General features: G+C 40.7%; 1 protein-coding gene across 1 annotated transcript in view; it reads left to right on the top strand.

Moving 5' to 3' along the window:
- Nucleotides 1–1194: 1194 nt before the first annotated feature.
- Nucleotides 1195–16116, top strand: part of DNAJC11 (DnaJ heat shock protein family (Hsp40) member C11) — an 84589-nt gene continuing 69667 nt past the window's right edge. The window contains exon 1 of the mRNA XM_072425555.1: nt 1195–1343. Within this exon, the coding sequence (XP_072281656.1) occupies nt 1272–1343 (72 nt within the window). The 5' untranslated portion in view covers nt 1195–1271. The remainder of the gene's footprint in view (nt 1344–16116) is intronic.

The following is a 16116-nucleotide window of genomic DNA, read 5'->3' as shown; positions in this document are numbered from 1 at the left end:
TTTACTTGCCAAAGGTTTACTTTTTTCTATCTAAGTGTAACATTTACACAGCTATGCCACACAACATAGTCCAGTGTAAACATTTTTTTCTGCAGCATTCAAGAAACAAATCTCTTACTGGTCCTGCCCCATCTCCAGCATGTAATAGTGAAAGAGAAGCCATAGACTCACCTCTGCATTGCTCCTGTTTGCACATGTTCACTGTAGCACAGATGATTGGCTCTGTGTGCTGCTTCTCCCTCCCCCAGTCTGAGCTTTGCTTTGCAGAATTTGCAAGAGGCTAACACAAAATATTACATTGCTTGCAGTAAAAACAATAAATGTAGCAATGCATACATGATTACAGAAATGCGGTAATTGATGTATTTTATACCTGCCACCTTTAAAATGAGATCTGATAGTCTAACTATTGAAGTGGTTATTCCTAACAAGGGTGGCACTAAAAATGTGTCAGGGGTTCACCTTGTTTACATTGATTAGGGCAGGGGGTGTCAAACTCTGGCCCAGGGGCCAAATCTGGCCCACGTCGTCCTTTTTTTGGCCCCCAAAGGAAACCTAAATATGATTTGCAGCTGGCCTGTTGCTGCATCACTCGCGCCTATAGACCAGCGGCCTCTCTTCCTATGCGTGGCCCCGCATTGGACTGTTTTATAGACGCAGAGAATTGTAGTAGCAGTGCTAGTTTGGTCTTTGTCTAAGTTTTTGATTTTGGCCCACTGTGCATTTGAGTTTGACACCCCTGGATTAAGGGATGAATTCTTATATTATATTTATATTTTATCTATTTTCCTGATTTATTTTGTATTAGAGGGATTTTGGCATTGGGCATTAGCAGGGAATTATGGCATTGGGAATACTATAATGTAGCATGGGAGTAATTTTTATGTATCAAGCTCCAAAAATGAAATTTTTCTGACTTTAGCTCAGACCTGTCTATATTTACAAGAGGAAAATAGCAGCATGGTACGGCAAGCTGGGATCTGGCAATAAAGAAGGCAATCATATAGTAATTGTTCTTCTTATTTATGTTATACTCAGCACTTTTTATTGATAGGAACTGTATTCTTCCACCTATAGGTGACAGTGACAGGTTCTCTTGAAGCCCCGCCCATCCAGGCACCTGCAGGAACATCCACCTGTGCCCTTAGCAGCCCTATAGAGCGCTGTGCAGTTCTTCCGCCGTCCTGTGGGTGTCGCTGTGCAGAGTCGCAGTTCTGCATGCCGTTCTATGTTCCCGGGTTACTCGGTGGCGGAGGTGAAAGGTTGGAAAGATGGCGGCCGCCTTTATGGAAGAAGAGGTGGATAACGATGACTATTATGCGCTGCTAAACGTCAGGAGAGAGGTGAGCCGGGTCGGCTGGGGGATGATAGATGCTGGGCTGGGCTGTGGCTACGGGCAGGACGAAGAGCGGGTGTCTGGGGCCGATAGGAGAGCCGGCATGGACGCATGACCCCGAGTACTGACAGCCGGTGTGCACCGACTGGAAGAGAATGCGCTGTCACTGACTTTCATATGGTCAAGGCAGGCTAGTGGCCTCGGGTGTCACCAGGAGGTCACATTAACAGGGGCCAGAAAGGAGCACAGCGCCCCCTACTGCACTTACAGTAAACTTTACTGTGACCTCCACTGTGAGCATGACAGGTCCCCTTTACATGGCCTTAGAGTTCCCCATATGTCTCTGGAGGCCATAGTAACCACTGTGTGAAGGACCTAATACCATCAAATCACCCTTTTCCGGGGTCTGTCCCTGGCTTTGTCCTTGGAAATGTCACTTGGTGTCATTTTTCATTATACTCAGTTCTGTATAGGGACCTGAGACCATACCTGGGGGCCCAGAGACCATACTTAGGAGCCTTAGATCAGGTGACAGGTGTAGTAGGAGGGTCCCCAAGGACACTACTTTTTCCTCAGGACGAGGGGCCACTGCGTGAAAAATGGGTGCTCCTAAAAATGTCAACTTCATCTGCCTTTTCGCTATTATAGCGATCATCCCAGCCCAGTGCTGCATCAAACACATGCTGGTCAGTATGCAATAGTCCCTAAGGCTGTGTTAGGGTGGCCCAATGCATCACAATGGACTAAAAATTGCACATGCAGCACCACAAATTACATTGTGCCACATTGAAGCAGTGTTGGGATGCCCCTTAGGATGAAGGGCACAGCATCACACCAGTTGGGTGGATTGGGCAAAGGATGGGGTATTTAGTATCAAGATTGGTTTTATATGGAGTTGACTTAGAATCCCTTTAAAATTAACCAGTGCCCATGCAGAGTAACACAACTTTATTTCCAGTGTCCCATTGTCACACCTGTGCCTCTTGCCCATTCTGTTCAACAATTAGAAGTGAGAAGGAATACACTGCATTTCAGGGTATCAATGATTATGTGGTTCAGATGCCGCTTCAGTTTTACAGCGCTGGTGATTGGTTTAGAACAGTCACGGGGGGCGAGGACAGTCCGTAGCTCTGTATAAGCTCCTAGTTCCAACTCAAAGCTTACATAGGGCTTCCAATCCTCCCATCCACAGACTGAACAGGTGTTAGAATAGAGAAAGGGGTGGTGTAGAGTAGACTTTTCAATCTTTTTAACATTGAAGAACCCTTGAAATAACTTTCAGGTCCAAGGGAACCCTAAACAATAATTACTATATCCACAGCTCACAGTACATTAGTCTAATGGTAAGTAGGAAGAATGTCACCCTTACACATAAATGAAACTAAAGTATTAGCGTTTTTATCTGGTGGAAATAAATGTGTATACAGGCCCTAAAAAATTTAAAAAAAGAACCTTTTTGCCAACCCTGAACATAGTCAATTATAAAAAAAAAACGCAAAAAAAAGTTTTTTTTTTTTTAGGAACAACATATATATTTTGTAATAATGATGACTTCTCATAATACATAACAAATCAGTAATTAGGAACAACTGGAAGTCATCATTAATCAAAAATATATATGTTGTTGCCAAAAATAAAAACCCTCTGCATTTTTCCTATATTTCACCTTTACACATAGCTAAAAAGATCATTGGTGTCGCCTAAACTCACCTGGGAGGCACAACCCCCAGCAACCTCTGGAGGGACCCTTTGTTTGAGAAACAACCAGAAGGAGGAGGATGTGATTATTATTATTATTATTTTAATAATAAACAGTATTTATATAGCACCAACATATTACGCAGGGCTGTACATTAAATAGGGGTTTCAGATGACAGATACAGACAGTGACACAGGAGGAAGTGAGGACCCTGCCTCGAAGAGCTTACAATCTAAGAGGTAGGAAAAGTATCATACAATGGGAGGGAAGATTCATGAGCTGTTATATGAACACTTGATTTTGTTTTATCCAGCAATTGGTCTCCAGTATCTGGTTACCAAAGGTAAATTTAACTTGTGGTCCTAGGTAGGCCTTCATCTTCAGTGGAATAATGTTGGACTTGAAATTTTCATCATTTGCATTCACTCTTTGAGTGTCTGGAAATAAGGGTTTGGTTCTCTGTAGCTTAAACAGATTTCTTTCCTCCTGATTTCTGAAGGCACAAGGAACCAGACAAAGGCTTTGGAATGTAAACTGTTCTACAGAACAGCTGGGACTGAACTTGTTTTCCTTCCATAGATCATATACATTGTATACTTGTTCTTTTAAGGAAATGTGAAATTTTCTATAACCAGGTGATCTAGCAGTGATCTCATACTTTATTTTGCTTTAAGGACAAGAACAGTTTTATAGTAAACTAGGCCAACTGTCCAAGGCCCCATTATTATTATTGCACAGTATTTATATAGCACCAGCATATTACGCAGCGCTGTACAAAGTCCATAGTCGTGTCACTAGCTGTCCCTCAAAGGGGCTCACAATTCAATGTCCCTACCATAATTATGTCATTACTCATTCTAAGGTCAATTTTGTGGGGAAGCCAATTACCTAACTGCATGTTTTTGGAATGTGGGAAGAATGCAGTGTACTAGGGGGAAACCCACGCAAACAAGGGGAGAACCTGCAAACTCCATGCAATTAGTGTCCTGGCCAAGATTTGAACCTGGGATCCAGCGCTAAAAAGGGCAGAGTGCTAACCACTGAGCCAGCGTACTACCCCATTGATGAATTGGTAATGATGAAGGAAGCTTAAACTTTCTACATAGTGGACCTCATTTTGTCTGAAATCATCCCTGTTAAAAGGAATCTTTATTATGAGAGGAACTTGGAAGCTGCCATTGCCAACTTCTTTTTGGAAATGCTGGTTGCCTGGCACTGTCGTCTTGATTTGAAACAAGTATACCAATAAGAGCAGATGACTTTGCTCCAACCTGCCTGAAATATTTACTTATTCCAGGTTGGAGTTGCATTTTCAAGAGCTGCACCATTTTTTCTGTCATGACAAATTTAATTTAAATAAACTGCATGAAACCTGCTAATTTCCTGGTTCTGACAATTTTAATTGAAACAGTTCAGAATTGATTAGGCCTGCTATACAACTTTATTATAGAAGAGATTTACAAAAACTTAATTTATATAATGAATAGGGAGGTCAGCTCTAAACACTACAAGGTCAAACTTTGTTCTAGACCTTCTTCTGCACCATCACTGTAAATGCCAAAAGTCATATTTAAATTTGTCACTGGCTGCAGATTATTATATGTTTAGCCAGATTTTTTATAGTTTTGTGTAAAATAAGAAAGAAACACCCTACCCCGTTATATTTATTTTTGCTGTACTATTAGAGAAATTACCCTTCACATCTACCCCAGAAATGTCACAGGAAGTGAGAGGAAAGTTTGGTGTCTTTGTTGAAAATTTTCCCTTTACCTGTTCTGTGCCAATATTTTGCATAATAGCTCCGTTCCTTTTTTTTTTATAACGCCAGTACATATTGGGAGGGTGAATCTCCCTGTTCTACTGTCAGTCCACTTTGTCAAGTTTTCCCCTTCTTACTCTCATCCCCCAGGACAGAGGAATTTCTCAATGCAGTGTTTTTTCAGCCCCTTTTAGCCGGGCGCACCACCCTGCACTTTTCATTAACCACCTGGCTGATTTTGGGTGGATACTGAAAAGTTGGGTCACAATACAGGGGCAAGCCCACTTACAGCTTCTTCCCACACAGCTTAAAAAATGTTTGCAATGGGGCGAAGACGAATATCTGATAGGTACAAACCTTTTCCCATTTGGAAAAATGGTTTTGGCTTTGGACACTTTGAAATCACTCATTTCTTTCACTTTTTCTTTTTTATTAATGGTAACAGAACATTTTCATTTTCACTGAGGGCTCAGTACAAGGCCTCTTACTATTTAAGGCAGCTTATATGTGTTTGGCCTTCTGTCTAGCACCACTGACCTTGTAGCTGTCTGAGACATGTCAGTAGATTCTGTGTCCTCTGTCAATCATTTTTCCAATAATGGTTCCTCTGAATGATTATGTGAAGTCAGAATGATGCAAGGTATGAAATAGAGGGATCTGGTCCTGTAATGGACAGCGTGACAAGTAGTTTGTTATACTGAAAACATATACACAGAAATATTTTGCTGTATGTTTTATTTGTTTTTACTTCTGGAAACCTTTGTTGCCCTAAACAAAAATGAGTAAGGCTACATTCACACATCAGATTATTCTTGTCTGATAATCGCCTTAGGGCTAGTATGAGACGAGCACTCGTCATCCGGGAGACCGTTCTGGCGGATCCACAGACGAATGAAAGTTAAGGGAAGAGAACGCAGCGCGGTGCCGCTCCATTATTCTCCCTCACCTCTCCTCTCCAAAGAGCAGAATGGCGCTGTATGTACAGCGCTCATGCAGTCTTTTGTCATTGTAGCCCTAGTCTGGGTACACACGTGCAATAATTGTCGTTGGAAAGGATCACTAAAGATCCAGCAACAATAATAGCGTGTGTGTACCCAGCCTAAGGCTACGTACACACGTCAGATGATTCTCAATATCCCAGGGCTGATATTGGACAAGAATCTGGTGCGTGTACAGCACTCGTCGTTCTTGGATCTGTCCTGGTGGATCCGTGGACGACGAACGATCATAATGATAGTGAAGGGGAGAGAGTGCAGTGAGGTGCTGCTCCATCATTTTCCTCCTTCCTCTCTCCATAGAGCTGAACAACACTGTATGTAACGCCCTCGTTCAGTCATTTGTCGTTAGAAAGGATCGTGAATAAGCCTTTCCAATGACAATTATTCAACGTATGTACACAGCCAACTCACCCAACATTCAACTTTTTTTTTTTTTTTATATATATGTATAATGATACTGAATTGGTTACAAAATTTAAGCTTTTGTCTGAACATTTATTTAGCATTCCACATACCCAAAATACCAGCCTTTTTCATTTGGTGGAACCCTTGAAATAACTTTCAGGTTTTCAGGGAGCCGCTGCCATAAATATTATATCCACAGCTCACAGTACATTTATGTTGGGGTCAGTGGGAAGAATACCTCTTACATTACTGGCGAGGGGTAAGAATGTCACCCTTACAGATAGCCAAAAAGATCATTGGTGTCATTTAAACTGACCTAGGAAACAAACTGCTCATTGCTCAGATAACCCCCAGCAACCTCTGGAGGAACCCAGGTTGAGAAAAACATTGGCTAGGCTGTTGTGACCTCTCTTATCTCTTGCAAAATTTTTCAAAGCCGAGATGACTGTCTACCCTAATAATAGGCTAATATGAATGTACATGTGAAGGGCTGGGCCAGTAATAGTTCTGGAAGTGTTGGAATGTACTTATTATAACACCTGGAATGCTGAAGAAGGCTGATAAAGGTACCTGTGCCTTTGCTGTAAAACTTATCATTGTATCTTTGGTGCATTTCATTCTGCTGATACCCTGCAGTTTTATACCAGCCATTTTTGACCTACAAGCATATGTGTTGAAATGACGTAATATTCTTTTCCATCATCCCCTAGATAAAGAGAAGTAACAACAGGGAGACCCACAGCAGGACTAGATATTTGTTTTTTAGGCTGACGTCCAGTCTTGCCTTTAGTTGTAGATACTCTTTACTCATAATGCTTACTCTGATTTCAATGCACATTGTGAGCTTATGGTGTGTATTAGAAGCTGCAGCAAGTTTTTAGGACTGTGTGCGCACGTTAGAATTTGGTCTCTGGAAATGGTTTTTCATGATTGTTACCGGTGACAGGTGAATGAAGGAGCACTGTACACATAGTGCCCATTTTGTTCTATAGAAAACGGAGGATGAGGATGCCCCACTGTGCTCTCCTCATTGGACTTGCATAGCAGTTGTTCCCTGCAGTTGTCCATGGATCCGTCACAAGGCATCCATGGACGACGCCTGGTGCCAGCTGTACACATGTCAGATTCATTTGTCTCTGGCGATGATTATCCAGCAAGCGTACGAAGCCTAAAAGGTGACAAAGAGTAACCCGCGAAGACAAAATATTAATGTAAAATATCCGCTTTTAACGTACAGCAACAGGAAGACATCAAATTTTAAAAGCAATATTGTTCACACATTCTTTTATACAATATGGTAATTTAGATTCCTATGTAATGAGTTTGTCATAAACCGACGCCGGCGGTCAGATGTTCACTCTGACCGATGGCACATTATTCATTTGAAATGGAGGTGCCTCTAAATCCTGCTCATTTCTTGTTTGCTGATATGGAAAAAAATGGAAAAGCTGCTGGAAAAAAACATAAACTTCATTTGTCAAAGCAGGAGAAGTCATTACCATTCCCTTTTGTCTTTTCTATGTCTTTCCTTTAAAAAAAGGAAAAAAAATATATATACCGTCGACCAAGTTCCCAGCAACTGTCTGTCTTTTTTAGTAGCTATAAATAAAGCTATTCTTGTTGCCAATCTATGCATTTAGAGACATAAAGGGAATTGACAAAGAGCACATTGGAAGGTCAAGTGAAAAAATAGGTTCCATACATCATAATGAGGCAGATAATGCTAACTAAGGCATATCGCTGCCCCTGATAACGCTGCGTTTTCAAAGCTTGTCTTTGGTTGACGAATATATTTTTTGCCTTTTTTTTTTTTTTCATTGTGGGAGAAATACATATACGTTTTGGCTGACTGCTGACAGCTGTTGATATAATATCTGGGCGAATTGAGCCAGGAATATCAATAGGTTGTAATTTAACGTGAAAAGTACTGAGGTCAACATAAAGAGGAGTCTTTCACTGTGACAGAACAGGAGAAGTCAAGATGAATTAAACATGGAGAGGTGACAGGAGGATAGGATCTGTGCCGCTGCCAGCTCTGCCCTCTGGGTCCGCTTTTTTTTTTCTTTTCACAAGTGCCCTTCCTTGAAAAGGTTTTTAAAGCTTAGAAATAAGGTGGAGTTCTTAGACTACCGGGTTTGAAGTCTGTTTTATATGCTCCATAGCGACCGGCGCTAGAAAATCCCCGTTGACCATGCAGGCGTACCCTACCTTTTACTAATGTTCTGCCGGCCTTGAGAAGCTAAATGCCGTCACATGAAGCTCGTAAAAGCTGTAACATGGTAATGATATTTCAAAAGGTAATCTTAGACCTTTAAAATCTGCAGCTTTTATTAAAATATTTCTTGTTTACTTTTTGCCTTTCCGTGTCTCCCAGTGTGGGCTCGCAACACCCTTTATTCACCATCAGCAAATGGTCACCATTCATTCTTTGGTAGACTGGAAATTGCTACAAAAGATCCAAAGCACTGAAATGCAACAGAGAATAAAATGAAACATAAAAGGTAAAAACAAAAAGTTTAAAAAGAAAAACAACGATTCCTGTCTCCCAGTTTAGGCTCCTGTCTCCCAGTCTGGAGTCCCATCCCACAGTTTGGGCTCCCGTCTCGTGATATGAGCTTTAGATGGAAACTGCAAATGGCCAATTCAACACACTTTATTCACCATCTGCAAATAGTCACCATTCAGTCTTTAATTGAGTACAGGTAGACTGGAAATTACTACAAAAGATCCGAAGCACTGAAATGCAACACAGAAAATGAAACATAAAAGGTAAAAGCAATACATTTAAAAATAAATACATAACAGTTCCCGTCTCCCAGGTTGGGCTCCCGTCTCCCAGGTTGGGCTCCCGTCTCCCAGGTTGGGCTCCCGTCTCCCAGGTTGGGCTCCCGTCTCCCAGGTTGGGCTCCTCTCCTGTGATATGAGATTCAGATGTAAACGGCAGATTCAACACACTTTATTCACCATCTGCAAATCGTCACCATTCAGTCTTTCATAGAGTGCAGGTAGTCTGGAAATTACTACAAAAGATCCGAAGCACTGAAATGCAACAGAGAATAAAATGAAACATAAAAGGTAAAAACAATAGGTTTAAAAAGGAAAACAATGATTCCTTTCTCCCAATTTGGGTTCCTGTGTTGTGATATGAGCTTCGGATAGAAACTACAAATGGCCTATTCACCACTTTATTCACCAGCAAATCGTCACCATTCAGTCTTTGGTAGAGTTCAGGTAGACTAGAAATTAATACTAAAGATCAGCAACACTGAAATGCAATAGAAAATAAAACGAAACATAAAAGGTAAAAACAATAAGTTTAAAAAGGAAAACCTAACGGTTGCTTGATACAGGCAGCAGGGTAAGCTTAGTGGTTAGCACTCTGGCCTTGTAGCGCTAGATCACAGGTTTATATCCTGGCCAGGACTCTATCTGCAAGGGGTTTGTATGTTCTCACTGTGTCTGCGTGGGTTTCCTCCCCATGCCAAAAAAACATGCAGTTAGGTTACTTGGCTTTCCCTCAAAAATTGCTCTTGTACTACGTTAATGACACATAACCATTACATTAGATTGTGAGCCCCTTTGATGGACAATTAGTGATATGACTGTGGACTTTGTGAAGCTCTGCTAATATGTTGGCTCTATATAAATACTGGCTAATAATAAAAAAATGATAAAAAATAATATTAATAAAAAATTCACCGTTACTGGATGCAATATTTTTTTAAACCACTGTATCACCCTTAATCCTGTGGCAACAATTTCGGACCTGAATCGCTTCTTGCTATCATGGTTCACTGTTTTATGACCTCCACACATAGGTCCGTCCCCCCTCCTGGACACATTGTGCATGATGGACACCTTGTGTATTGTATGTGTGTAGCTGAAGGAAGTTCTGTGGCGTTTGTGCATGGATAGCATAGTAATGCCTTTGATATGTAGCCGTGTCTTTGAGTACATGGACTGGCCTCACACACGGTGTGCGCCTGGCACAGTTTCTGATCTTATTTCTCTGGCCTGAGGCGCTGACAGATAAAATAACTCGCCCAAGGTCACACGCTGAAAATCAAGCCATTCTTTCATATGTTCTCCCAGCCTGTCAAAGCCGTTGTGTTTAGTAAGCTGTCAGTCCGCGCTGTGTCCATTTTGTTTAGGCAGAGAAAATGTCAGCCCTTCAAATTAATACTAACATATGAGATGGGCAAATAAACAGAAATTGCGGCATGCATAGAATATATGTTTAGTCAGCTTTAGAACTGTTAAAAGTGTAATAAAAGCGGAAGTCTCTTTTGCATATTTTTACAAATACGTGCTGAACCTAGAGATGGCGTTTTAGTTATGGGACACTGCGTTATACAAGTTGCAACAAAAGGTGACTAATGTAATAAAGTTACCTGGGAGCCTGCATGATACCCCATAAAATGTGATCGGTTCCATTATTGATTTGGTGCTATAGGTATGTGCAACCACTGTGAAGGTAATTACTTGAGTAAGAATTTGTCTAAAAGGGCTTGTATCTTCAGTGCCCATATTGTAACCTCATTATTTAAGGCTAAACTCTGGGTTAAGTAAATACAAATGGCTGTCTTTTTGCACTGCAAAATAACACTTTGCTCTTATGCAGGAGCTTCTTGGGAGACAGGCAGCATGGTGGCTCAGAGGTTAGCGCTAGAGTTAGCGCCATTGCAGCTCTGGGTCCCAGGTTCAAATCTCGGACACTCTCTGCCTGAAGTTTGCAAGTTCTCCCCTCGTTTGCGTGGGTTTCCTCACACATTCCAAAAACGTGCAGTTATGTTAATTGGCTTCCTTCAAAAAGTGATCTTGGAATGTGGTAATGACATATGACTATGGAAGGGACATAATATTGTGAGCCCGTTTGAGGTACAGCTAGTGACCGGACTATGGACTTTGTACAGTGCTGTGTAATATGTCATTTCTATATGTCAATTTCTATATCTATATGTCAGTAAAGACCAGTCACTGCAGCTCTCCCTTCTTGGCTGGTCTTACATCCACTCACCTCCTGTGGATCTCTGCAGAACTGTGATTTTTGTAATATTATTTTACTGTATAGCAACTCCTCTGCAGCAGGTAACCCACCAGTAATTGTGATGCAGATGAGAGGGGGGGCTATCCATATACACAAGTTCCATTTAGAAACCAATGCATCCACCACACTTTTGAGCTTGGAAGCTGCAGTATGATAAATGTAGGTGTTTAGGTTAAGATATGCATTGATCATGCTTATCCTTTTACAGTAAAACTGTGGGATCAACTTAGAAGCCCCACATTCAAGGATTCTTTCTTCTGTTGTGCAATTATTGACGTTGGCTTTTATAGTGGACCAATTCTCTTGCCATGCACCCTATGCTAAACATATAGGAAGCCTTATGGGTCTATGCCAAAATAGGCCAAATATCAACTTCGGGTGATTAGGATTTTATTGGCATCGTAGAACGGGCACCTTCTACATAGACTCGTGTTCGCCTTACTAGATAAATTGTACCCACAGGTTCACTTTAAATTCTATGTGTTTGTGCTTCCTTCATAACATTAATTGTGCTTCAAGAGCTCAGACTAATATGTTATAGTGAAGCCAGGACAAATAATGACCCGACTGAGCTTTTACAAGTCTAGCCTAGTTTCCCCGGCTCTCTCCATCTACACTGGCTGACTAATGTTGATGTGTTTATCCTCTAAGTTGCAGCAAATGATTCCACTTATCTGGGGAGCAGCCTCTCAATCATTTTAATGTTGTTTTTGGTGTTTGAGTTACTGGATGCACTTGGTTTTTACAGAAGCTTATGGGGCTGTAACAGAGGGTACATTGCAGGTGGATTGTCACCTCTCTGATGTCTAGGGAGGGGGGGTGAACTAAAAGAAAAAGTACCATTTTTATGTTATTTTTTTTGTTATGCACACTAATAGAATGCAGAATCTCAATATGAGCCTTTAATACAATCCATACCCTAAAAATTTATCAATGAGAAGAATTTTCAGTTTTGCTTTGCAGTGAAGAATTTATTGGCATTTAGTTAGGTACAAACAGATTTTATGGGGTTAAAAAAAAATGACAAACCTACAGTAATCCGCCTGACAGAGTTTGTTGCTGCTGTATAAATTGAAGCAGCCACGGCTGAAATGCAAATTATTGCCATTGTCTTTTCATTACCAAGCAGAAAGCAAAAATCTGTTTAAAATAAAGATTTCATACCTACGTTGATGTATTTTTTTTTTTTATCCCTTGCTCTTCTTTTTTGGAGTTGCTGGGAAAGCTGAATTGGTGGGAAATGATGCTTCAAAAGAGAGAATTTGTGGGAAATGATAGCAAAGTTTATGAATGTTGAAAGCAATTTCAGACGTAGAGGTATTATGAAGTTTAAAGTAATCCATTTTTATGTATTTGGCTGTACTTTCCGCTTTGCTTTCTGGAAAGGCTCGTCCGCGTGAAGAAATAAGTAATGAGTCTTTATGGCGGGGATCTTTTTTTTTTTTTTTTTTGTGTTGATTGGGAGAGAGGAAAAAAGGAATTTGAAAAATAGAAGAAAAAGGCTTTGGAAACTAGCTTCCCAGACTTGTCAAGAGGACAAACTCTAGGGGAGCTAAGTTCGAATAGGAGAGGCTCATGTAATAACTAGCCTTTGTGTTGTGCAGAATCAGAAGTGAGGTTGAAAGGCCAAAGACAAATTATTCATGGGCAAAGATCAATTTTTTACCTTCTGTTTACCACGAAAAGACAGCAGTACAACCAATACGGGGGCTTGATAACAATTGCGTTGTGTTTACTAGGCTGAACAGCAAGAGGTGTTGATGCAAGAGCTCTACATGATATTTAAATAATTGATAGACCAGCTAGAACAAACAGCGTCGACACATCGTTGGTTTGTGTTCCATATTTCAAGATGCCGACTTCGCCCAGGATTCGCTAAGTAGCGTTGCCTAGCATCCAGCTGAGATCAAGAGGTGCTTTCTATTGACCGTTGTGTGGTTGTTGACCGGGCTGGCCCATATGACCTGATGATTTGGGGATGCAGTCTAGTTTTTCGAGGCAGTGAGGTTGCTGAGCTACTTGTTGGACAGATTGGCGCGTTGTGGTCGTTCTAAGCCCAAGTGTTTTGTTTTTTTATGTATGTATATATGCAGTTTTTTAGATGAAAGGTTCGACATTAGAAATTTTATCTCAAAAATATAATATTCATGGCTCATACTTTTATATTGCATTAACAGTCAAATAATTTATTCTATTGGCGTTCGGTCATCAGAGGATGCATTATATCTAAAGGGTCTCAACAGAAAAGGTAAACCAGTGATTGATTATTTGTACAAACCCAACTTTCAGATTGTCTAAGCCAGTGTTTCTCAATCAGGGTTCCATGGAGTCGTAGGGTTCTTTCAGAGCTTGCTTGGGGGTTCCTAAAGCAACTTCCTAAAACAGTTTGTGCTTCTCAGGTTGGTTTAAGTGACCCCAATAATTTTTGGCTATTTGTAAGAATGAACAACCTTGCTATTACAGGTATTCCTCACCTGTTTATTGACTGCTCCCACTTTCGACCAGCTCTGATGAGTACACTGTACAAGAACTGTACAGAGTACAGCTGCACAGAATCTCCTCTTTCTACTTTTTGGCTTCATCTTCCTTCCTGTCCTTGTTCCAGGTCTCCAGGCTATCATTGAACTTGTCACTGACACATGCTGCTCGCTCAATGCTCTGCAGACTGGCTATTTTCTATGCTCCTCTCTTAATGACCAATTTGCTTAATGACCAGGCCATTGGAACCGAACCTGGTCGTTAAGTGAAGGTATCTGTATACTGTGATCTTTAGGTATAAAAATTATAGAAAGGGACCTAAAAAACTGTTCAAGGGTTTCCCCATGTTAAAATGGTTGAAAAGGATGGTCCAAGCTATGGCAACTCCATTATCCATTATCCTAATCAGTCTCACGGTAACCCTCCCTCCAATGTTCATATAAAAACAAAATTATTTTGGAAATGTTGCATATTTGTTATAGTTTCTCCTTGGTAGCACTCCACTAACCCTGCTATGTCAGGGAATTGTTATTCGTTTACTTTGGGAATATGCAAAACCTATGAAGTTGATGCTGGTGAACAAAATTTTAGTGTTTACGGCAGTACTAGTAGAGAAAATACAATGCACTAAACACCATAGCGAAAAGTTGTGACTCAAAGAATAGAATGATTCAAAAAGTAGAATGGAACCCATTAGAATTTAATACAACTCAACAATTGAGAGTACAGAAGGTGACAACTTATCTCTTAGCCAAACCCAAAAAACATCTCACGGGGTTAGTGATGGTAGACTGATGTATTACAGCAAATCATTGTTAACAAAAAGATACCCATTGAGTAATTAGACTGTACACCATTTACAGAACCTTAAGATATTAGAATTCTTGTCTATAAGAAAATTGCCATGGCTGTTGAGGCAAATTAGATTTTGTTTTTTCATGAAATGGGTACAGTTGAGTTTTTGGGTTGAGAGTTAAACTGGATGCCTATCGCTAAGATTTGGGTTTTTGGGTCTTAAAACAGCATTCTATTGTCCTAAAAGCGTTGGTGCATTTCTGCTTTGGGCAACCTTTGCACTACATCATCTTTTGTACACAACCTATTTTATCATAGATCTGTTTCCCCAGTTGTTTTCTGAGCGGTATCATGTATGACATATGTTGGCCCAATGTTTCCCCTAAAGGATTCTGCACAACTCCATGTCGCGGTTGGATGGCTGCATTTTTCGAGCCCTGTGCTTTGCTTGGCTAGCCCACAGGTGACGGCTCTGGGGATTGATGTGTTAAAGGCACTTTTTACGATTCGTATAATGTCGTAAATATGATAGTAAAGGTTTATCCCCAGGTGTTCTCTGCTGTGAAAAACTCAAATCCTTTTTTCTAGAAAAGCATCATGGTTGGAGTAATTACATCACTCAGTGCTGGAAATGTGCACAGAGCAATAACTCCTATCAACCAGCACGTTGTTAAAGGCGATTGGTAATGAAACGTTCTGGTTGGTTTCTCGAGTTTACTGTAGTAGTTTGGGCTTTTACCACACACTGGATAAACCTGTAGATAATTCTTAATGATGCAACTGCTGTGGTGTTAAACATTTATTTACCGCCAGCAGCTTGCAGAACTTAAATCAAAATATTTATAGTAGAACACTTCATTGGAATTGCCAGTTTGGCAGGTAAAGATAAAGAAACTTTAAAAGGAAAGCAAAATGGGCCAACGCCTTGAAATGACCGCCTAGATATCTTGTGCCTTGCCCACCCCTGTATGATTGGGCTTGTGAACACTCCCATTTAGAGAAGAATGGTTTCTCTGATAAGACATTTTGGTAAGGAATCTGAAAATATTTTACAGGAAGTGGGGAAGCTCACATGGTGCTAAAGACTTGCGAACGTTGGAGCAGATTGGCCCAACACCATCACTTAGTCACCTACTTCTCCATACCCAGAAGTACTAGGTGTTTCCTTTTTGCTCCTTGTGCTCAACAAAATTGGAAATTAAAGTCATGTTCAACATAGTTTTTTTTTAAGCCAGGTGAGAGGACATTGTAGGTGGGAGGCAGCCCCTGTATTGTAACAATACTTATCAGTAACCATACACAAACAGCCTAGTGGTTACTGAAAAGCGCCAGGTGTTGTGTCCCAGCTAAAATGGGCTGGGGAGATCACTGTAAAGTAAATGTATACCTCCTAGTGGGGACAAATTATAGCAAAGTACAGGTTTGTTTTACTAGAAACCTCTTTGGAGCCCTTGTATATACTGGCATGAAAATCTTTCACCCAAGTTTACCAGATTCTTTTATCCCAAGGTCACCCAATCTGCTTTGTATAATGCATACATCTAGCATGAACTTGGCAAAGCTGCCATTTGCACATCAAATGCACCCATTATTTGGAGG

The sequence above is a fragment of the Pyxicephalus adspersus genome, chromosome 11 (assembly GCF_032062135.1).
Source record: "Pyxicephalus adspersus chromosome 11, UCB_Pads_2.0, whole genome shotgun sequence".
Lineage (NCBI taxonomy): Eukaryota > Metazoa > Chordata > Amphibia > Anura > Pyxicephalidae > Pyxicephalus > Pyxicephalus adspersus.
This window is presented reverse-complemented; position numbering and strand designations above follow the sequence as displayed.